Source organism: Hypanus sabinus, chromosome 6 (genome assembly GCF_030144855.1).
Source record: "Hypanus sabinus isolate sHypSab1 chromosome 6, sHypSab1.hap1, whole genome shotgun sequence".
NCBI lineage: Eukaryota > Metazoa > Chordata > Chondrichthyes > Myliobatiformes > Dasyatidae > Hypanus > Hypanus sabinus.
The window spans coordinates 68610470-68633361 of NC_082711.1; the positions used below are offsets into that span (position 1 = coordinate 68610470).

Here is a 22892-nt window from a genome sequence, read left to right on the forward strand (position 1 = left end):
ACACTGCTTATCTTCTTACAAAGCATTTTCAATACTGTCTTACATCTACAGTGTTGTAACAACTCACACAATCTTAAAACTATACAAGTTTCAATCTGTGGTGAATTTTAAAAAATATTTGTATATATTAAACAAAAACCAATACCATGACCCTCCAGTCCACCGTTCCTTCTCTCTCCCCCACCCACTCTTCCCTTGCCCTTTCTCACTCATTCTCAACAATCCCTCTCCCCAATCCCGTTCTTTGCTCCCCCACCCTACCATTCCGAGCTTCCTCCCTCATTCCCACATTTTTTGCTCTCTCTCTCCATTCCCACATTCTGTTCTCTCCCCCCATTCTCTGCTCTCTCTCCCCCATCCCCACATTCTCTGCTCTCTCCCCAACCTCCCATTCTCCGCGCTCTTCTCTTCTCTCTTCCTCCCCACCCTCCGGTTCTCTGCTCTCTATCTGACACACCCTCCCATTCTCTTCTCTCTCTGTCCCTATCCTCCCGTTCTCTCCCCTCTCTGCCCTCATCCTCCCATTCTTTCCCTTCTCTGTCCCCATCCTCCTGTTCTCTCCCCCACCCTCCCGCCCTCTGCTCTCTCTCCCCCCATCCTCCAATGCCGTATACCCTCTCTCTTTCTCCATCTTCCCGTGTTCCTTCCCTTCTGTGTCCCGTCCTTTCTCTTCCTCTGTCCTCCCATACAATATTCACCCTCCCCTTCCCCACCTTCCCGTTATCATGCTCTGTATCCTCTCCCCCCTGAAATGTCATAATCTTCCCCACACTACCAGGCCATGCTCTCCTCCCCGTACTTCCTCTTTCCCTTGATACCTTCTTGCCCCTCGACATAGACTTTAACCTCTTCCACCTTCCTCACCCTCCCCTATGCCTCTCTCCCTCCCGCCCTCCGCCTCCCTTTTCATGGGGGAGGGCCGGGTGAAGGGTCGCGGTCAAGCCTGACGTTTGCCCCGCCTCGCATCCAATCGCTGAGGGCGGTGCTTTACGCAAACTCGGTGACCGTGGCCAATGGTGCCGTGCTTTGTTGCGTGGTGTGGCTGGCGGTAATGTTGTGAGTTTGGGGTTTGGAGTGGCCGCTGGGTTGGTGTTAAACCGAGGGCGGCTTCCGTCCGTGGTCCGCTCGCCGCGCTGCTCCCTTCCGTACTGAGCGCGCCACCGGGGGCTATGGTTTTCCTCAAGCTCCGAGACCAGGTGAGCCTCACGCCGCACCGCGCACCTTGTAACAGGGCTGCTGCTTGGGCCTGGGGTTCGGTGCCCGGCGCCGAGTGTAGGGGCTGGGGGTTGGCGAATGGTCGGCCCGGCCTCCCTCGGGAAATGGCTTTCCCCCAGCCTCGTCTGGTTCACTGGGATCGGGCTCGAACAACTAATGGCCCCGATACGGTGACGATCACCTTGGCCCCTGTGTTATCAGGACCCGGGGGTGCGTGACTCTGTTCCTTACCAACCTCGTCTGAACTTCGTCGGTTAGAAGGCGGGCGATGAGTTCCGACGGATCGAAGGGTTGGAATGTGTATGGCGGGGGAATGTGCAGGTGTGTTTCTGTCGGAGGGATTATGCTTGGGTGTGTTAGTGTTGGGTGGTCACGGACACGTTGCCTGGGCTTTGGGCACTGATCCATGTCGGACTGGGCATTTGCTGAGCCGTGGATTTGACAGAGGTGTTTCCGCGAGAGTGGAGTTTGCAGCAGGTGGTAAATAACGAACTACACTGCCCTTTCTACATCACTTGTTTCAAATGTTATTGGTCTGTGCCTGTCTTCATCGGTAATAGTTCATACACATCTGTGACGATCCATACCGAACTAGAGAGAAAAAAATTGAAACGTGATTCATTTAGAATGGTGTCAACAGTCATAGATTGACTGTAGTTTTATCATAGACTTGCTCTCTGAAGGAGGTATACCCAGATCTGTCAGTCTTTGCACGTCGAATCTTTTACCAGTCTTGCTCTGTAGTTGTACTGGTCTTGATCTGTTTGTTCCTTTGGCATAACTGAAGACAACAAACAAAAGAATGCGCAGTGAATGACGTATGGGAGTAGAAGGACTTCATATTTATTGATCTGAAAAGTTGGCAGATCCGAGGGGTAAATGTTAAGATGTGAGAGATATTTGAGGTGGGAGTTCATTGTGGAATGTAATAAAGTATTTGAGTGGTATTGTCAACATTTGCGTTCACTATGTTACGGAGAGAATTTGAAGGAAATTTATGAATAGGTTAGCTGGCAAAGTGTATGTGTTTGAAGTCTTGATTAATTGTTTTATTTGGAACTGAGGAGGGCAAGGAGAAGTGCAGTTATGGTATGTAAGATTGATCCCAAGTTCCATTAGCAAAGCAGTGGATCTTTTAGATAATTAATAAAAGATTACCAGAAAATCAGGAGTTTCCAGGTCAGGGTCATGTGTGACTTGGGAGTTTGTTGGTGATGATGTTGTGTCCATGCCCATTTACCTGTACTTAGTCATTATCATAGAGAGATATGGAGCAGAAAGAGACCCTTTGACTCACTGGGTTGGTGCCAACTCTCAGACCACCCATTTCTGCTCTCCCACGTTGTCATCATCTCACCCGATTCTGCTGCTAACCTACATGTCATACTAGTGAGCAACTGACAGATGAAAAAGCCCATCTGCACTTAGTTGGGGTGTGGAAGGAAACCCACTAGGTCACATGGAGAACACGAACACACACACGCATGCACACAGTGCCAGAGATTGAGACTGAACGCCCAGTGTTTGGAGTTGTGAACCGGTAGCATCATGCAACACCAGAATCTGTAGCTTTTTATGCTTTGGTGATTCAGGTGCTAGTCCAGAGTCCGGGTACTTTTTAATGACCATACAATATTATGGACATTGATAATGACAGTGTTGATATTGCTGATTGTTCTCTCTCCTTAGGTAGAATTCCAATTTTCATTTTATTTCTTTCCTCGAGAAAAAGTTTTCCAAGCCAAACAGTCATTTCCCTTTCAGCCACTTTTGTGAATATGTTGTAGTCATGCAAATTAAAGTTTATCCATTCTGGCACGAGTTACTAGAATCCTGCCAATGGCATTTCCAATTTTGTTACACTATTAAGTCAATTCTTGTCAAAGTTACTCATGGTGTTTTCTGTGATATGTACAGTTATCACTGTTCTCCTCCAGCATTGTTCAGTTGAGTATGAGTACAGTCACTCAGTTTACTTGGCACTCAATCTTGGTCAGAAAGTGGCTTCTCATCCTGGTTCCTGGTCCTTGGTTCTGTACTGTTATCTCTAATGTCCCTAAGGTTTTATCACTGTTGCTGATTATTTCTTATAGGCTGTTTGGCAGGCCATTTGAAGATGATCACTTTCCATTTATGTAATGATGCAGTCAAGTTCTACTTCATCCTTCTTTTAATAAAGTCCAAAATTATCAATCTTCTAGTCTAGATTCAAGCATAATTTAAGTGGAGCAGCAATTTGGTCTGTTGCTGTTGGCAGGAAGCTTTATGAAGTTCAGGACAATTCTAGGTAGGTTCCAAACTTTGTAAAGGTTCATGGTGAAACCCTAGACCACTTCTGGTAACTTGAGAGCCATCTTTTGTGAAGGCAATTCCCCACTGCCTTCAATACCATGCCTATGCTGACTACGATACCATCCTAAACTAATCCCATCTGCTTGCTCCAGCTCCATTATCTTTCTATTTGTATGTTTTAAAACAGTATTATTGTATTTCTACCACTTCCCCTAACAATGTGTAATTAAAAAAATAACTTGCTTGAAATCGTGAAAGGATTTCCCCTCTTAAAGCTATGTCCTCTGGTGTTTGAAACTTCAACCCTGGGGGAAAAAAAGATTCTGAGAATCTATGCCTTTCATAATTTTATCAGTCCTGCACATTAGTGGAAACAATTCAGGTTTGTCCAACCTTTCTTTACTGGTAATACTCTCAAATCCAGGCAACCCCCAGTGAAATTGGTACCCTCTTTACCTCTGCATCCTTCCTGTAATTTAACCATCAGAACTGGACCCAATACTCCAACTAGGGCCTTAATAAAGTTTTATAGAGGTGCAATGTAACAAGTCAACTTTAATACTCAGTGCCTCAGCTGTCTTTTCCACCCTGTTCACTTGTGTTGTTACTTTTGGGGAGTTGTGAACTAGTACCCAAGGTTCCCCTGCACATCAGTGCTTGTAAAGCTCCTGCCATTTATTGTATAATTTACAGTAACCATAAACCTTGCATTTGACTTCCTAAAATGCATCACCTTAAACTTGGCTGGATTAAACAACATCTACCATTTCTCTGCTCTTATTTTTAACTGATCTATACCCCACTGTTATATTTGGCAGCCATCCTCACCAATTGAAATTGAACTCCTGTAAATTCTCAAAAAATAAGTGACCTAACTTTAGCATCTTCTTCCAGGTCAATACCTTGAGTATTGAAATCCCAGCTACACTTAAGCAGCTACAATATGCAGACAGTGTTGTTTGCATGTCTGATAGCAGGCTCCCAGAATGGATACAATTTATTATCTGAATTACCAGGTGGACAGTGGAAGAGACTGAAGAGTGTACTCAATGTCTCAACATAACATTTCTCACAGACTCCCAGGAGCCTTGGGTCCATGACTGCTCAAAGTGAAGAAAGAGCATTCTGGATGGTATTGAGAACCTCAGGGCTCATTTGGGAGCCCACAAGATGGCCTGAGTAAGCATTAAATTCACTGCTTATTCCATCTGTGCAATATTCATGGCAGGCATGAACATTTTTGAGACCACCCATCTAATGTAGCAATAATCTTTTTAAAAAATTCTCATACCATGGTAATTGTCAATTGAAAACTACACACAGTATTTACAGTTTATTATCACTGAATATCCAGAGTTCACTCACAAATGACAGGAGGAATATAAGCGGAGTGAAGCCAATGTCAATCAGCCCAACTATTTCATTTTCAATCTTTTTATTGATTTTCAAATAAAGAATATACAAATCAGAGGAGGAGTTTAGCAAACAGATAATATAAAAGACATATAAACAGCAATAATAATAATAATAAGCCCAACTATTTACTGTCATATACTGATGTGTACACAAGGTCTATGAGGATTTCAAAACATGCATCCAACGTCCCATGTTCTCGTAGCCATCTAGCTGGCGTCAAGCTGGAATGAGATGTTTCCTGTGAACCTCTCGCTCCATCATGCTGAGCGCCGTCATCCCCTAGGGTTGCTTGCTCAGCCCTCTGTTGTTCATGCTGCTAACATGACTGTACTGCTGGATCCAGCTCAAACCAAATCATCATGTTCTCTGATGACACAACAGTGGTGTACCCTGGCCTCATTAGTTGCCTTAAAACCAATAAAAATATAGTAGAAATGTGTAACACAGAAAAAGTTGGAGGAACTTAGCAGTTTTGGCGGCATAAATGGAAGGGAATAAACAGTAGACATTTTGGGTCAAGACTCAAAACATCAACTATTTATTTATTGCCATAGATGCTGCCTGACTTGCAGAGTTTCTCCTGCATTTTGTGTGTATTGGTCAAGATTTCCAGCTTCTGCAGAATCTTTTGTGTGGAAGTAAGTAATCCTGGATCAAAAAGGACTGACTGAGTGTTCTTCCCTCAGGATCAAATACACCACCCTGAATATCTGCAGAAGGTCAGGTCAAGTTTATTGTCATACGCACAATTATGGTGAAGTATAGGTACAATGAGAAACTTACTTGCATCAACATCATATGAATGTGGACACAGTCAACATGCACTACATTAAGTATCTATAAATTATACAAAACTAAAGAAAATGGTGCAAATCAAGACATTAATGCAAAAAAATACACAGAGGCAAGAACTTGTTAGTGTAAGAGGTGGTCCTAGGTGTTTTGTTGCTGAGGTAGAGATAAGGTTTTGCAAGTAAGTTTAAGAGCCTGATGATGTGGAACTTCTGATTTCTCTACCTCCTGTCTGATGCTAGCAGTGAGAAGAGGCGAGTGAGGAATTTTGATGATCAGGCAGTACTCCACCTGTACATGCTTTCACTGGGCAGTAGGGAGCAATAGACTGAGCTCAGGCAGGCTCATTGACACTTATTTCATTTGTACTGTCAGTACGCTCATGAAAAATAATTTGAAAGATTTCTTACCATTAAGGAAAAGGAAGGATGCGGGACTTTTTCTGGAAAGTGACACTGAGACAGATTATCAGCTGTGACTCTGATGAATAGGGAGATGGGCTCAAAGGGTTGAACGGTCCTTGTGTTTATTGATGTGCATTCATTCATAGTCCAGCATGGTCAGTTTTTAAATTCTCAATATTGTGTGAAAAAAATACAGTTGCCTTTTCTTTCCTCTATCCTTGTCATCTTATTAATGTAATCCATTAAAGTAATTCTGGGTTATTTGTCATCCTTGAAATGAATGGTTTCACTGCTGGCTTTGCTTTTAGCTGCCAAAATCCTCAGTGGTCTCACATGAGGAAATCTGTAGATGCTGGAAATTCAAACAACACACACAAAAAGCTGGTGGAACACAGCAGGCCAGGCAGCATCTATAGGGAGAAGCACTGTCTACGTTTCGGGCCGAAACCCTTCGTCAGGACCTTCCTCAGTGGTCTATTGTCTTTGCACCTACCTGAGAATTATTCTTATTACATAAACAAATTAACTGCTTCTTGATCAAATCTTCTTTGCTAGAAATTTAAATAAAAACAGGAAATATTAATTAGGTGAAAGGTAATCAACTTGAAATGTTGCCATTCCATAGATGCTGCCTGATCTGACCATTCCTAGTGTTTTTTGTTTGTTTCCAATGAAGTATCTTAGCATATTGTGCACCATTGAAAGTGCTATATAAATGAGAGCTATTCATAGAAAAGTAAACCAGTAGTATCTTCACTTCCATGGTTAGGACTTTCCTGCCAAGCCCAGCATTTACTGTCTGTCTTTCATTGTCTATGAAAAGCAGTTAACCTCTGTGCCCCCCCCCCCCCCGGGTGGAGTTACATTCCTTCCCCCTACCCACCGATGCTACTTGATCTACTGAGTTACTTAGCTTCTGTTTGTTGCTCAAGATTCCAGCAGTTACAATCTCTTGTATCTATATTAAGTCTGTTGGATAGGGAGTTCCAGGATTCGGGTCTAGTGGCAGTGAAGAAAGAATAACATACTTGGATGTGACGAAGAGGAGAATTTTGCTCTTGTATGATTGATGCCCATTATGCCAGAGGACACAATTTTGTGGAATACTGTTGGAGCATTCCTGATGGGAAACATTAGAAGGGTGATGTGATGCTTGAGCAATATATAAAAATACAAAATAAATTTTTTTTCAAACTAGGTATACGTCACTGTGTACTTCCCTGAGATTCATTTTCTTGCAGGCATTCACAGTAGGTACGAAGGAATACATTAGAATCAATGAAAAAAGGTGGACAACCAACCAATGTGCAAAAGAAGACATACTATGTAAATACAGAAAAATAAATAAATAATACTGGGAAGATGCAGTTAGTGTACTTAAAAGTGAGTCCATGGGTTGTGGAATCAATTCAGTGTTGAGGTGAATGAAGTTATCTATGCTGGTTCAGGAGCCTAATGGCTGAAGGATGATGAATGTTCAAGAACCTAGTGATGTGGGACCTATCTCAAAGGCAGCAGCGAGATGAGGGGAAGACCTGGATGATAGGGGTCCTTGATGATGGATGCTGCTTTCTTGTGGCAATGCTCCTTGTAGATTTACTTAGTGGTGGGGAGAGCTTTTCCTGGACATGGGTGTTTCCGTACAAGATTGTGATGCAACTAATCCAGTGGATACTCTCCACTGTGCGTCTGTTGAAGTTTGTCAAAGTTTTAGCTAACGTACAATATAAATGCTTAACTTGGTGGATGGGAAATCAATCAAGTCTGGTGCTTCTATGTTTAGATATCAAGCGAGCAAAAACTATTCTGACATGAGCTCTGCAGATGTTGCAAATACTTCGGGGTGTCAGGCGATGAGTTGTTGCTACTTAAGCATTTTAAGACCATAAGACATGGGAGCAAATTAGGCCATTCGGCCCAATGAGTCTGCTGTATCATTCCATCTTGACAGATTTTTTATTCCTCTCAACCCCATTTTCTTGCCTTTTCCCTATAACCTTTGATGCCCTTACTAATCAAGAGCCTATTAGTGTTAAATTTAAATACACCCAGTGACTTGGCCTCCACAGCCATCTATGGCAATAAATTCCATAGATTCATTGCCCTATGGCTAAATAAATTCCTCCTAATCTCTGGTCCTAGACTCCCCCACTGTGTCCTCTCTGCATTCACTCTGTGTAGGCTCATCAAAATTAGATAGATTTCAGTGAGATCCCCCCCCCCACCCCGATTCTCCTAAATTCCAGTGAGTGCAGCCCTCAAACACTTGTCATACGTTAACCCTGTCATTCTCAGAATCATCATGAACCTCCTCTGGATTCCCTCCAATGCCAGTAAAACTTCTCTTAGATAAGGCGCCAAGACTGCTCACAATACTCTTAAGTGTGGGCCTCAGCATTTACATCCTTGATTTTGTATTCTATTCCTCAAAATGTTGCTATTATTGCATTTGCTTTACTTACTAAGGACTCTGCCTGTAAGTTAACCTGTAGGGAATCCTGCATGAGGACTGCTGAGTCCCTTTTGACTTCTGATTTCTGAATTTTCTCCGATTAGAAAATAGGGTACACCTTTTTTGCTTTTCTGACCATATACTTTTTTTCTTCTATATTTGCATGCTGAGGTTTCACAAGGTTCTTGGAGCCACCACTTCCCATTTGTTGCTTGTCATCAGCTTTGCAGGACATAATGCTTTGTTTTCATTTGTTGTGGGATTCATTTGCTTTGTGTATTGCATGCTGGGTTTGATGTTGCAGGTTTACAATGTTGGCACCTCATTTTTAGGTATGCCTGGTGCAGCTATTGGCATATACTTCTACATTAATCCCTAGGTGAACACTTCTTTGTAAGAACAATAAATATGTATAATGCAAAGCTCAAATAATTACAGATTTGGTAGTGTTTTTAAGTATCTCTTGGGATGAAACTAAAGAGTGTGCTTTTATTAAGTGTCTTTCAGTTAATTCCTAGAATATGCATTGCTCCAAATGGTGAAAAATTTGCTTGAGTAAATCCTATCAGTTCATGAGATTTTTCAAGATGCTATAGCGCTAGTGACTTGGTTGCAAGCGAAGACTCCAGCTAGCAGTAAGTTAGTTCATAGATTTTGGTGATTGAGTTATGTCATTTACAGTATATTCTTATAAAGTTGTATTAAATATAATGTTTTTTTTTGGAAAAGCTTTTCCTGTGATTCCCTAAGGATAATTTTATGTACGAAAATGAGTTTGGATGTACCTTAACCCATTAATTTGTAGATACTTTTATTTCCTGCTGTGGACAGCTCCACTTATTAGGAGGATATATAATGATCATAAATCAGAATTAATCCTTGTAGTTGGCTGCAATCAGTCTACATTTTCTGAACGGGCTTCAGCTTGCAACCTGAACCAGAGGGAGAAAGTAATGGCTTGCTTGGATTCCTTTATGTTGTGTTTGTGCAGAGTGACTGGTGTTTTTCATTTAGTGGAACAGCAGCAATACTTGCATGTCACATTGAAGAAACCTGCCCACAAAGGCATTGCAACCTCAGTAATAGGTTTTCATTACTCTAAAAACATTTTCTGTGGGCTCTGAAGTATCGCTGACATTTCACTAAAATTATACATCAAGTAAGTAGAGTTCCATTAGACTGAAATATTCTCAGGAAATGTACAATTATAAAGTTGCAATTTTGCAGTACAATGATGGCAAATATAATAGAAAAATAGGGATACGAATGGATGAGAATTGATCTTCTTGCTGTCATGCACTTCAAATAAAAATTGCTTAGTATTTGCTGTCTGTGATACATCAAGAAAAATAGCAATTCTGATGACAAAGTCACTTCCATGGCACACTGAATTAGTGCCTTCAAGAGATGGTTAATGAGAGTATTTTATCCTGTTAATAGAGATACGATTATTCCACAGTCAATTTTAGGTTAAAGTAATATTTGGCAATTCTTACAAATGTTGTCTGATAAAAATTTCCATTTATGATATAATTTTTTTTATTTTTACTTTTTTTTTTCACAGTAGTGACCTCTCACATTGAAATGGATTATTTCAGCTATGATTTTTCTAGCCTTATGCCACTGGTAATTAATTATCTGGTACATTTTTCTTTGTTTACCATTTGATCATAATGGGGCATCCAAAATGGTGCCAGGCTGTGGTCTTGGATGAGGTCAAGGGTTTAGGGACAGGGATGTGGGAGAATTAGAGATCAGGCCGGACGGAGTCAAAGCCTCCACTCTGCGTTTGAAGACCAGCAATGCAGACATCGATCATGCATGGAGGGATGTCTGTCTGGCAGGGCAGCCCAAGTGTGGGCTGGTGAACTCCCTCCACACCCGGGTCAGTGAGTTGTTGAAGGGTGGGCTCTGGAGTCAGAGGACTGTGCAGGAGGAATGAGGTTTGATGACCCTCTGGGTTTGCAAATCAGTTGGAAACATAGTTTGATGCATGTTTTTTGGGGTCCTGTCATCAGTGAGACTGGAGTTCAAGGTGATTGGGAGGTTGAATTGGAAATCTAGAAGTGGAGGCCCCAAGTCTATAAATCTGTGATTGTGCTGGGGAAGTTGAAGCTCAATGTCTCTAAGTCTGAGAGCCCACTGGACGTTGGATGCTGAAGATGGCCTTTCCAGGGATTGGAGGATTATGCATATGCCTGGGTGAGAAGGAGGAACGAGGGTTGTTTTGTTGTTGTTCTGTTGCTTTTTGTGTTCTTTGTTCTGTTGAGGATTGTGCTGGAATGTGTGGTGACACTTGCAGATTACCCCATCACATTCTCGGATGTGTTGATTATAAACGCAAATGATGTACAGCATTTCACTGTATGCTTCAATGTACACATGCTAAATAAGTTTGAATCTAGAATTTCCACTGACTTTTGCTGTATGTATTGTTACAGGAATTTCTTTTAAGGTGATTGGATTAATTATTCTCTGGTTTCTACTAATAGCAGCCAATTAACCTATCTTGTGCAAATCTTTAAGGTGTGAGAGGAGGGCATGGTGTGATGGTATTAGGTTTACTGACCACCAAATTCTAAACTCACATAAAGATCTTAAGCCTTATGGGACATGATTATTTATGACTGCTTTCACTAAAAGGAGATAATATGATATCTATCCAATCTTCAAAGGCTAATTTACTTCTCTGTTTATTCTCCATGGTGAGTTCAGCTGCCAATATCTGGTCAACGCCTTTGACCACAGGGCCATCAGGCAGTGGTCAACACGTAAGGTCCTGCAGGCACTGCGGGAGAAGGTCATGATGGACACAGTGGGGTGGTTCCCTGAGCAGACCGTCCAATTCATCTGGAAAAATGCCTCATCGCCAGACCTCACCAACAGGCACCAAGACGTCACCTGGCTGGCGGTGAGAGGGGCCCTCCCAGTCCCATCCCTCCTGTATGCCCGGAATGTCATCTCCACACCTCTCTGCTCACGGGAGGACTGCGGTGAGGAGGAGTCAGTGACCCACCTCTTTGCACACTGTGGGTTCGCGGAGAAGGTGTGGAGGAAGATGGTAGGGACAGTGTCAAGGTTCATCCCCAGCAGCTGCGTAACAGAGGACTCTCTGATCTACGGGCTGTTCCCGGGGACGCACACTGAGACCAACATCCGGTGCTGCTGGCAGATCATCAACTTGGTGAAAGGCGCTCTTTGGTTGGCCCAAAACTTGATGGTCTTCCAGTACATGGAGATGTCCGTGGGGGAATGTTGCCGACTAGCACATACTCGGCTGCAGGAGTACGTGCTGAGGGACATACTCAAACTTGGGAGTTGAGGGGTTGGGGGGTGGGCTGTATACCCCTGAACAAGTGTATGTAAATATGAAGTAACAGAGTGTCACCTGGGTGGCAAATGTGTGGAAATGTAAAGACTGTAATGGAAACATTTGTAAAGGACTGAAAGTCATTGAATGGCTTACTTTTTATAATATTATTTTTGAATAGAGTATATTTTGATTTTTAAAAATCTGCTATTTGAGTGATGGGTCCCATCTTCCTACCAAGAAGAAGATGCTTCCAACTTAAAAAGTAGTTTAAAACACAGTTCATTTATTTTCAGTGATACATGTTTAAATCCACACACTAAAAACACATTTAAAACTCACTGAACATTTCTGTTTTAAACATTTCTAAATTACAAATCATTTCTGAAATGCAAAGCACAAAGTATTAAGGATTTCGAAAACAGAGGTACAATTCCTATAACCTAAAAAGACAAACCAAAGAATTGCAGACAAACAAATTGTCCGCCACAGATTCACCCCATGTTTCTTCCTTTTTGTTTGTTGTTGTTCTTTATCCCATTGCTAGTAAACCTGAGTTGCTCTCTACATTTATACTCTTCCTCTTCCACTGGGTGACTTCACATGCATATGATGTTTCATTCGATATCCTTTTAACACAAAGTAGTCTAAAAACAATCTTTGGAAACATAGACCTCAGGTACCTCAGCAATAAATGCTTTAAAGCTAACTTCCTCAAGCACATGGATGTTGCAGTTAAATACACATCTGTTATTGATATGCTAAATGATATTATCTATCTGTTCTGCAAGCTTCCTTGAACTAAGCAACTTAAAGAGTCAGTTTTGCTTTGTGACAACACAAAATTCAACAACTCATTGTCTTATACCTGCTTTCACAGATAGCGTATCGACTATCTACAGAGCTTGTTTGCAAAGCTGTTCTCTAGAGAGTGCTTTTTAACTTTAAACTGATTGCTGCTTGCCATTCACATTTTAAGAACTGAAGACTGACTTTTATGACTAGAAGCTGAACAAACTGTTAGTTGGAAATCTGATTCTTACGAAAGAAAGCAAGCTTAGCAAACATGAGACAAGAAGCAAGTATCCATCACAACAGCGTGTAGAGGAAGCCTATACAGCCATAGAAAAAATGTGCAAACTCATCTCAGACAACTCCGGTCAAGATGGTGCCAGTGAGCAACATAACTTTGGGCGACATCTTCCAGAGTCCATGAAACTCTTCTTTCACTTCTTTTACATCTTTTTATTTTGAATGTGCTTCTGGTACTGTTAGACCCTGTGATCTGCAGTTTGAAGATTGATTGAGTGATCTGGTGCTTTGCTGTCTCTGAGAACATTCCAGGAGGCGAGAGTCTTTGAGGCTTCGAATCTTAGAGATGGGCAGCGAGCCAACAATTTACACCATTTCTTGCTGCATCGCCCATTAAAATGTCAAGGAAGATTAAAACATTGAGGCAGGTGCAGAGGGAGACTGGGCTTTCAGTGCCATTTACCAGCACCTCGCTTACTGCTGCCAGAGAAGATGTCTGCATGTGATGGTCTCTTGTACTCTCTTCCTCAATTGCTGTCAGAGGATGATACCAGAGCTCTAGGCCTGTGGTTTATGGATTAGACAGAAGTTCATCTGGACTCTTTCAGCTTTATGGTTTTATATTCTGTGTTTTTGCCTCATCTTTCATGTTGTGATTTGTTTTTTTTGTGGTTATGTATAGTTGATGTTTTTCTTTGAAAGGGTTCCATGTTTTTCTTGTTTCGTGGCTGTCTGGAGAAACGGAGGTGGAAAGTTTCTCCCCCTTCAACTGAAACATGTTCTGAGACCCCTTCATAAGCTCCATTGGGCTTCCCATCGCGCCAAAAGTTTTCTAGCGCTAGCATGTAACCAGCAGAGGTATCAAAGAGGTTCTGTGTCTTTATGGATCTCACTCCATTAGCTTTTAACCAATTGCTGTCTTGTTACATCATCAGAGCACATCTACTCATCCAGCAATTGAGAGGTCTGCTCCGCCCAAGTCTCATACTCCTCTTCCCCCTCAGGGGTGGGCTTCACCCATGAAAACATTCTCATTTCTCGATGGCTAGAACCTTGAGCCTGTGCACTGGGCCATTTATTTGCCAGAGAGTTAAGGCTGATACTAACTCAGAATTTTCACTCCTTGCCGGGAAATTCAAATCTGACCACTCCTTCCCCTTGCTCCGCAAAAGCAAGAGTAACCTGTCTTTGAAGTCTCCGCCCCCAGCTATGGGAGACACAGCTTGCGATTCGGCCTGCCCACCTACACTCCCGTCATCCCAGAAAGTATGGACAGACCAAGGCCCCCCCCCGGGGCCCTAATAGTACCAGGCAGTTTCACTGCCATTACGTCAGCGCTAGTCTGAACTAGAACAAAGTCTTTGCCCAATATTTTATCAAACCTCTGCTCCACCCCTGCGGCATCCGTAATCAGGTATCGTAGTCACTTTACCAAACGACAGTTTAACACAGACTTAAACACACAACCCACTGGATCAATGCTCAGGGCAATCACACAGCATCCAATGAAATTGATCCTTGACGATACCCCCACTATGAACACCCTGGTTTCCTTGGCTGCGCAAGTCTAGGGATGACACTCAAGTCCCACCAAACTCATGAGATTGAGACGGCTCAATCCCACCCCAAACCCCAGTTTGTGTGGACGCTGTGTAATTTGCGACCCTGTTACAAATTAGTGCCGTGAAACAACAGACAGTACATTGCATATGATTAAGGGATTATATTTATGAAACTTAACTAAAGGGTTAGTAAAGAAAAACTAAAACAGCCCATTCTAACTAAACAGTCAAATGTGCACAAGTTGCACAAGTTGGAGCTTATGTTGAGCTTCTCTGTCACTCACGCGCAGGGCCCTCAGTCAGCGTGATGCCCACACAACCTTCCGAATGACGCTTGCAATCCATCTCGAGCAAGCAGGTCTCCCACGGACTGGTTTTGCTACAACTGGTTCTTCCCAGTGTCTCCTCTCTACATCTCCCACCAAACAGAAACCCCAAACCCAACCTTAGTGTCCCTCACCAGAGAAATCTACCCTTAATTTGACCATCCTAATTGGATGGCACACATTTCTCCTCATCTCTTTCTTCAACAATAACTCAAACAAGCTGAAAACCAGCTGCTCTTACAGGAGTGCCCAAAATGAAATACATACAGCATAACAGTAAAAATTAGGACATCACATGTTTTTTGTGATCTAATAGTTGTTTGCCCTTTGAGTTTGATACAATACTTCCTTGGTTTGCTTTTTTCAGAGCCTTTCTTTCTCATTAGAGATTTATTAATTATCTTTTTAAAAGGTCTGTATTTGTTGACCTACCATCTTGCCCCTTTTCTATTCTCCTTTTAAGCTTTAATCAACTGTATATTCATATCTTTGCCATTGCCTTAATTTATTTTTAGACACTAGTTTCAGCCCCAGCTTTCTCCCACATACTGAATTTGAAATCGATTCTGATCATTTTCCTATGGGATCATATGCTATGAGGTCATTTATTGCACAACACCAGATCTAAAATAACCAGCTCTTCGATTGGTTCCTCAAAATATTGCTCTCATAACAGATGCCAAATGCACTCCACAAACTTGCTTTCAAGGCTTCTGTTGTTAACTGGATTTGTTTAAAATATGGGATTAAAATCACCCATGATTAACGAAGAACTTTTGTATTACTCCCATCCACTTTTCAACATGTAATTCTTCATCCTGAACCTCAGAGCGAGTATTATCTTTCATTACTGTAGAAATCATTTATTAATGGAGCCACTGCACCGCCAGCCTCTGTCTGCTCATCCTTTTGAAATGTCAATTACTGTCAGTGACTCAGTTCCTAAACAGTTCTGTATTTCCCTGAGTTACAATAGTCATCATGCTGGGGGTGGAGGGAGAGAGGGGCAAGCCTTTGAGATACCAAATTTGAGAAAAATGCTAAATAAAGAGATTATTTAAAAATATTTTTAGAAAGTTACAACTTTCTTAATCTACCATTTATCTAGTAAATCCAATAAGGTAATAATAAACACCAAATAATGTCTGAACTTTGGTGTTAAAATGTCATATAAATGTGGTGATAAAGGACTTGAACAAAATGCTCGTGTCTTGTCTTGCAGATTAAGCTCTAAGAAAACATGCTTAAAATTTCAACTTTGAAAAATAACCAACTTTTTAAATCTTCATCTGTTAGTCTTAATTTTGTCAGTTTTATAGTATTGATTTTTAGTCATAGAATGCACAGAAACAGGCCCTTCGACCCATCTAGTCTGTTGGACCAAAGCCCTCCTTACCCCTCCCATCCATGTACCTCTCCAAACTTCTCTTAAACATTGAAATTAGAATCGCATCCACGACTTGCACTGGCAGCTTGTTCCATACTCTCACCACCTTCCGAGTGAAGATGTTTTCCCTCATGTTTCCCTTAAACATTTCACCTTTCACCTGTAACCCATGACCTCTAGTTCTAGTCTCACCCAACCTTAGTGGAAAAAGCCTGCTAGTGTTTACCCTATCTATATCCCTCATAATTTTGTATGCCTCTATCAAAACTCCCTCAATCTTCTACGTTCTAGGGAATAAAGATTCAGATTTGTATTGAAATCAATTCCAAATGTGCTTTGCAATCATTGGAATATATGTACCAATAGCTGCATAATGAATGAGGAGCTGTATAAAATGTCAAGTAATATGAGATGGACATTGGCCTTTATCAACTGGCTCTGCACTAGCTCTAGCCATCTTTACGTAACAGCTGATGAAGGGCCAGGAGGCTTAGAAAATGTTTACAAGTTATGACAAATCTATTGGCTGGTGGTATCAAGTTACTCTGCTTGGAAATTATGCTGCATGCAAGCACACACTTTAATTAAAACTTTTCAAATGTACCTGATTTACTTGCTGTTTGGATTGTTTAGAATAACAGAAAAAAGTTGAAAATATTCGGTATAACAATGACTTAAGCTAACTTAGAACCCAGTATGCAGCTGTGAAATACATGTATCTAATGGAATCAGTCTGATCATTTGGTAATCGCCCGCTGAGTGCCCTTTCTGTCCTTTTTGGCTTGTTATGCCAGCGGCTGCCACAGAATACTCTCCCAACAGTTTTCAGGATGCCCTGATTCTTGTGAAAGGAGGGTCAGGTGATGCCATCAGAGAAGGAGTGTGTAGGCCAGAAGGAGGGCAGATAGAGGCTGATGATCCAAGGTCAGACTCAACCTCAGTGACCTAGCAATCTCTTCAGCCTTTTAGGTGAGAGGCTTAAAGAATTTGACTCTTAGAAATATGATCTGATCTTTTGGGAGCTAAGTTCATATCCGTCTTTGTACTAAAAGCTTTAGTATCTCATTTTAAGGTTAAAACAAACAAGTTTTTGCTGAGTGATACTCTGTGAAGTTGTTTGAATTAAAAATTTGTAAGATTGCTTCAGTTTGTAGAACTGGATAGTACAATTGTAGGCTGATAGTCAAAGCAATAAATGGCAGTAAACTAAAGTTGGATTGAAACTTTGAAGTCATAAATTTTAACTTAAAAGCCATAAATTCTTCATTGCTGATAGGAGTAGCCAATAGCAATATAAAGCTAATGTATATGAAATAAGACCATGAAGGCAGTGGTTGGTGCACCACTTCACAGCTCCAGTGATCACCTGTAGGGGTTCAATTCCTGCTGCTGACTGTAAGGAGTCTGTATGTCTCTGTGGGTCTCCTCCCACATTCCAAAGATGTATGGGCTAGGCCTTCCATGCCCACAATTTACTGTGTTACCACCAGGAACATGGTGACACTTGTAGGCTACACCCAGCATGTCCTTGTGACTGTGTTAGTCATTAATGTAAAAGACACATTTCAATGTATGTTTCAATGTACATGTGACAAATGAAGCTAATCTATCCATTTATCTACTTGAATTGTAAACTACTAGTGAAATAACATTTCCGAAGTGTACAAGTTGTTAACCATCCTGAATATTGAATCCTGAGTTGTGAGTTCTAGAGTAAGAAAATATGGAGTTCTGTTATGTACAAACAAGCTAGATGAACTCAGCAGGTCGGGCAGCATACGTTGACTGCTCCTTTCAATGGATGCTGCCTAACCTGCTGAGTTCATCCAGCTTGTTTGTACGTGTTGATTTGACCACAGCATCTGCAGTGTACTTTGTGTTTACTTGAAGTTCTGTTATCCCCTCCTGAAGATCTGAGAGTAACATTTGTTACCAGTATCACTAAGAACACTGGACAACACATGTTTTCAAAAGTGTTGCTTCCTCAGAATTTTTTTTTGTTTATGATAGACTGCTTGAAGATGAACACAAATATAATTTCAAACTACTTGTATCACGTAGGAGTTAGGAGAAACAACAAATTAACTTTTATTGAATATCAAGTCAAGTCAACTTTTATTGTCATTTCGACCGTAACTACTGGTACAGTGCATAGTAAAAATGAGACGTTTTTCAGGACTGCAGTACAAAAAACTAGATTGAACTACATAATAAAAAAAAACAGAGAAGGTTATGTTAGATTACAGACCTACACTGGACTGCATAAAGTGCACAAAAACAGTGCAGGCATTACAATAAATAATAAACAGGACAGTAGGGCAAGGTGTCAGTCCAGGCTTCGGGTATTGAGGAGTCTGATAGCTTGGGGGAAGAAACTGTTCTATAGTCTGGTCGTGAGAGCCCAAATGCTTTGGAGCCTTTTCCCAGATGGCAGGAGGGAGAAGAGATTGTATGAGGGGTGCATGGGGTCCTTCATAATGCTGTTTCCTTTGCGGATACAGCGTGTAGTGTAAATGTCCGTGATGGCGGGAAGAGAGACCCCGATGATCTTCTCAGCTGATCTCACTATCTGCTGCAGGGTCTTGCGATCCAAGATGGTGCAATTTCCAAACCAGGCAGTGATGCAGCTGCACAGGATGCTCTCAGTACAACCTCTGTAGAATGTGATGAGGATGGGGGATGGGAGATGGACTTTCCTCAGCCTTCGCAAAAAGTAGAGATGCTGCTGGGGTTTCTTGGAGCTGGTGTTGAGGGACCAGATGAGATTCTCCATCAGGTGAACACCAAGAAATTTGGTGCTCTTTACAGTCTCTACCGAGGAGCCGTTGATGTTCAGCGGGGAGTGGTCGCTCCGTGCCCTCCTGAAGTCAACAACCATCTCTTCTGTTTTGTTCACATTAAAAGACAGGTTGTTGGCTCTGCGCCAGTCCATTAGCCGCTGCACCTCCTCTCTGTAAGCTGACTCGTCGTTCTTGCTGATGAGACCCGCCACGGTCGTGTCATCGGTGAACTTGATGATATGTTTCGAGCTGTGTGTTGCAGCACAATCGTGGGTCAGCAGAGTGAACAGCAGTGGACTGAGCATGCAACCCTGGGGAGCCCCCGTGCTCAGTGTGATGGTGTTGGAGATGCTGCTCCCGATCCAGACTGACTGAGGTCTCCCAGACTTCCTGACTGGGAGACCTCAGTCAGTCCGGATCGGGAGCAGCGTCTCCAGTTGCAGAGGGAGGTGTTCAGGCCCAATAGGCTCAGCTTTCCAATCAGTTTCTGAGGGATGATTGTGTTGAATGCTGAACTAAATTCTATGAACAGCATCCGAACGTATGTATCTTTTTTATCCAGATGGGTTAGGGCCGGGTGGAAGGTGGTGGCAATGGTGTCATCTGTTGAGTGGTTAGGACGGTATGCAAATTGCAGGGGGTCCAGTGAGGGGGGCAGCAGGGTCTTGATATGCCTCATGACGAGCCTCTCGAAACACTTCATGATGATGGATGTAAGTGCAACAGGACGGTAGTCATTTAGGCAGGACACTGAAGACGACTTTGGCACAGGGACGATGGTGGCGGCCTTGAAGCACGTTGGAATGGTGGTGCTGCTCAGGGAGAATTTGAAGATGTCAGTGAGAACATCTGCTAGCTGGTCTGCACATCCTCTGGGATGTTATCTGGTCCAGCAGCCTTCTGTGGGTTGACCTTGCACAGGGTTCTTCTCACGCCGGCCACAGAGAGACACAGCACCTGGACATTTGTAGGAGGGGTGGACTTCCTCGCTGCCACGTCATTTTCTGCCTCAAACTGGGCATAGAAGTTATTCAGCACTTTTGGGAGGGAGGCATCACCTGTACGGTCAGGTGATGCTGTCCTGTAAGTGGTGATGTCCTGGATGCCCTTCCACATACGCCACGGGTCGCTGCTGTCCTGGAAGTAACTGGATTAGCTGGGCATGTGCCCACTTTGCCCTCTGATGGCTCGGGACAGTTTGCCCCTTGCTGTTGTTAAAGCTGCCTTGTCGCCTGATCTGAAGGCGTAGTCACGGGACCTCAGCAGCACATGCACCTCTGCAGTCAACCATGGCTTCTGGTTGGCACGTACAGTGATGGTCTTGGACAGAGTAACGTCATCAATGCACTTGCTGATGTAGCTGGTCACTGATGCTGTGTACTCCTCTAAGTTGGTAGAGTCGCCATCGGTTGCAGCCTCCCTGAACATGTGCTAGCCAGTGTTCTCAAAGCAGTCTTGAAGAGCGGAGATGGCTCCTGCTGGCCAGGTTTTCACCTGCTTCTGAACTGGTCTGGAGCGCCTGGCGAGCGGTCTGTATGCTGGGATTAGCATAACAGAGATGTGGTCTGAGTATCCGAGGTGGGGGCAGGGCTCTGCCCGGTACGCGTCGGTGATGTTTGTGTAAACCAGGTCCAATGCGTCCTCCCCCTTTGTTGCAAAGTCCACATACTGATGGAATTTGGGGAGCACTGACTTAAGGTTCATGTGGTTAAAATCACCGGCGACAATAAACAGACCATCAGGGTCTGTGTTCTGCATTTCGCTAATAGCCCCGTACAGTTCACAGAGCGCCTCCTTAGCATTAGCAATGGGGGGAATGTAGACACCGAATATAATGACAGAGGTGAATATGATGTGTTTAATTGCATAATGGTGCTGATGCTTTGTGATAGTTCAACTAAGTTAAAAATATTTTGTTAATGATTATTATTTGGACTCAGTGTCGAAGGCTTCTTGCTTAAATGTCCAACAGTGATTCACCAGCATTGATGGATTCCAGACACCCTGGTATCTTCTTCATGACCGCAATGTCCTGATGAAACTTTTCACCATGCTTGTCACTAACAGCACCAAGATTTGCAGGGAAGAAGTCTAAATGGGAATGCAGAAAAGGAATCTTTAGTGACATGTTGCATTTCATGGTTTTATATGCTTGAGGCACGCTTTCAACCAGCTGTATGTAGTTTGGTGCCCTATAGATGCCGAGAGAAATTTCAACAACTTCCTTGAATGCCTTCCATGTGATTTTCTCCGGTCCCACTAGAAATTCTTGAAATCGCTTGTCATTGATGACCTGTTTGATTTGTGGACCAACAAAAATGCTTTCCTTAATCTTGGCATCAGTTATTCTGGGAAGCATCTGTCTCAAATATCAAAATCCTTTGTAGAAATTTTTGTGCCTGGTGATAGCAAATTTCATCCTTGCAGTCCTGAACCCAATAATTATTACAAAAACCTGTCCTGCCATGCAGCAGCCGCGCCGCCTAAGCATGCCCAAGCATGCCCAAGCATGCCTGGGCAAGATAGGAAACTTTCCAGCTTACATTGTAGGCAACGTTTTAATTGACTTGAATTATGAATTGAAATAATAAACATAAGTTTATTTTTAAAAAGGTGTGTGATAGGGAAATGTCATGTTGATTTTCATTATCAGTAGCCCAAAATTCATAAGATACACCTAAAGGTAGGTATTCAGGAAGCAACATCTTTGTTGTCCAGTGGAATCAGTATCATCTATGACATGCATACCAGTTCAGAACTTCTAATGAATAATTACTGTGACTTTAAGAATCACTGCACACAGAAGTCGAATGATCTCTATGATGGGCACTTCTAATCACAAACAAGGGAAAATCTGCAGATGCTGGAAATTCAAGCAACACACACAAAATGCTGGAGGAACTCAGCAGGCCAGGCAGCATCGATGGAAAAGAGTACAGTTGACGTTTTGGCCTGAAACATCAACTGTACTTTCTTCCTAGATGCTGCCTGGCCTGCCTAGTTCCTCCAGCATTTTGTTATGGGCGTTTCTAGCTGTTTTCATTGGGCATCAAATCAGATGGAACTCTGGTACTCAGCAGCTGTGATTTCATCAAGGCTGGAATGAATGGCACTTTGCATGACAGTTTTCATTTTGTATTAATGAGAAAAATGCACAGATTTTTACCTTATTCAAGTAATAAAATTTTAAATAATCTCAAATTTTGAAGTCTTTCTGTCAAAGCACAATACATAATTTAAAAAAAAGCGCTTTTTGGGTCCCAATTGTTTGCTAGACAGTGAATAATATACTTGACCTTAAAAATACTCTGAAATAATGAATGGGCAATTTTTCAGGGTAGTCAGTAACAGCATAGTCCTTAAGTTCACGTCATGTCAATTCTCCTGGTTTTTCTTAATTGTGCTGCTGAAGGTTGATGCTTTTACAAATCGTGAAGAATATTTATCATTCTTTGAATAAGGAAACCCAAACTATGGAGTGATCCAGGAGGCCAGGCAGCATCTTTGGAAAAGTATAAACAGTTGACATTTTGGACAGAGACACCTCTTCAGGACTGAAACTGTTTACTCTTTTCCAGGCTGCTTGGCCTGCTGAGTTCCTCTAGCATTTTGTGTGTGTTGTTTTGGACTTCTAGCATCTGCAGATTTTCTCTTGTTGCTATTTCAATCCCCCCTTGGCCTAACAAATAAAGGGAGAGCTTCAGTCAAATATTAAACAAGTTTGTTGTATTTTTTAAAACTTTTTTTTATTGAGTTTTCAAATAATTACAGAAATAAAAGAGAATATATGAAAAATATATATACCCTTCCCCCTCCCCTTAACCCCTCCCCCCAAACATCCCTATAGAAAGAAAAAGAAAGAAAGAAAGGAAAAAAAAAAGAAAGAGTGCCTGAATATCGGAAGATCCCCACATGCTCCATGGA

The 22892-nt window shown here is 42.3% G+C and overlaps 1 protein-coding gene across 1 annotated transcript in view; it reads left to right on the top strand.

The window, feature by feature from the left end:
• Positions 1 to 1005: 1005 nt before the first annotated feature.
• ankrd28b (ankyrin repeat domain 28b) overlaps positions 1006 to 22892 on the top strand; it is a 215379-nt gene continuing 193492 nt past the window's right edge. Inside the window, exon 1 of the mRNA XM_059972360.1 lies at positions 1006 to 1196. Coding sequence (XP_059828343.1) covers positions 1170 to 1196 — 27 coding nt within the window. The 5' untranslated portion in view covers positions 1006 to 1169. The remainder of the gene's footprint in view (positions 1197 to 22892) is intronic.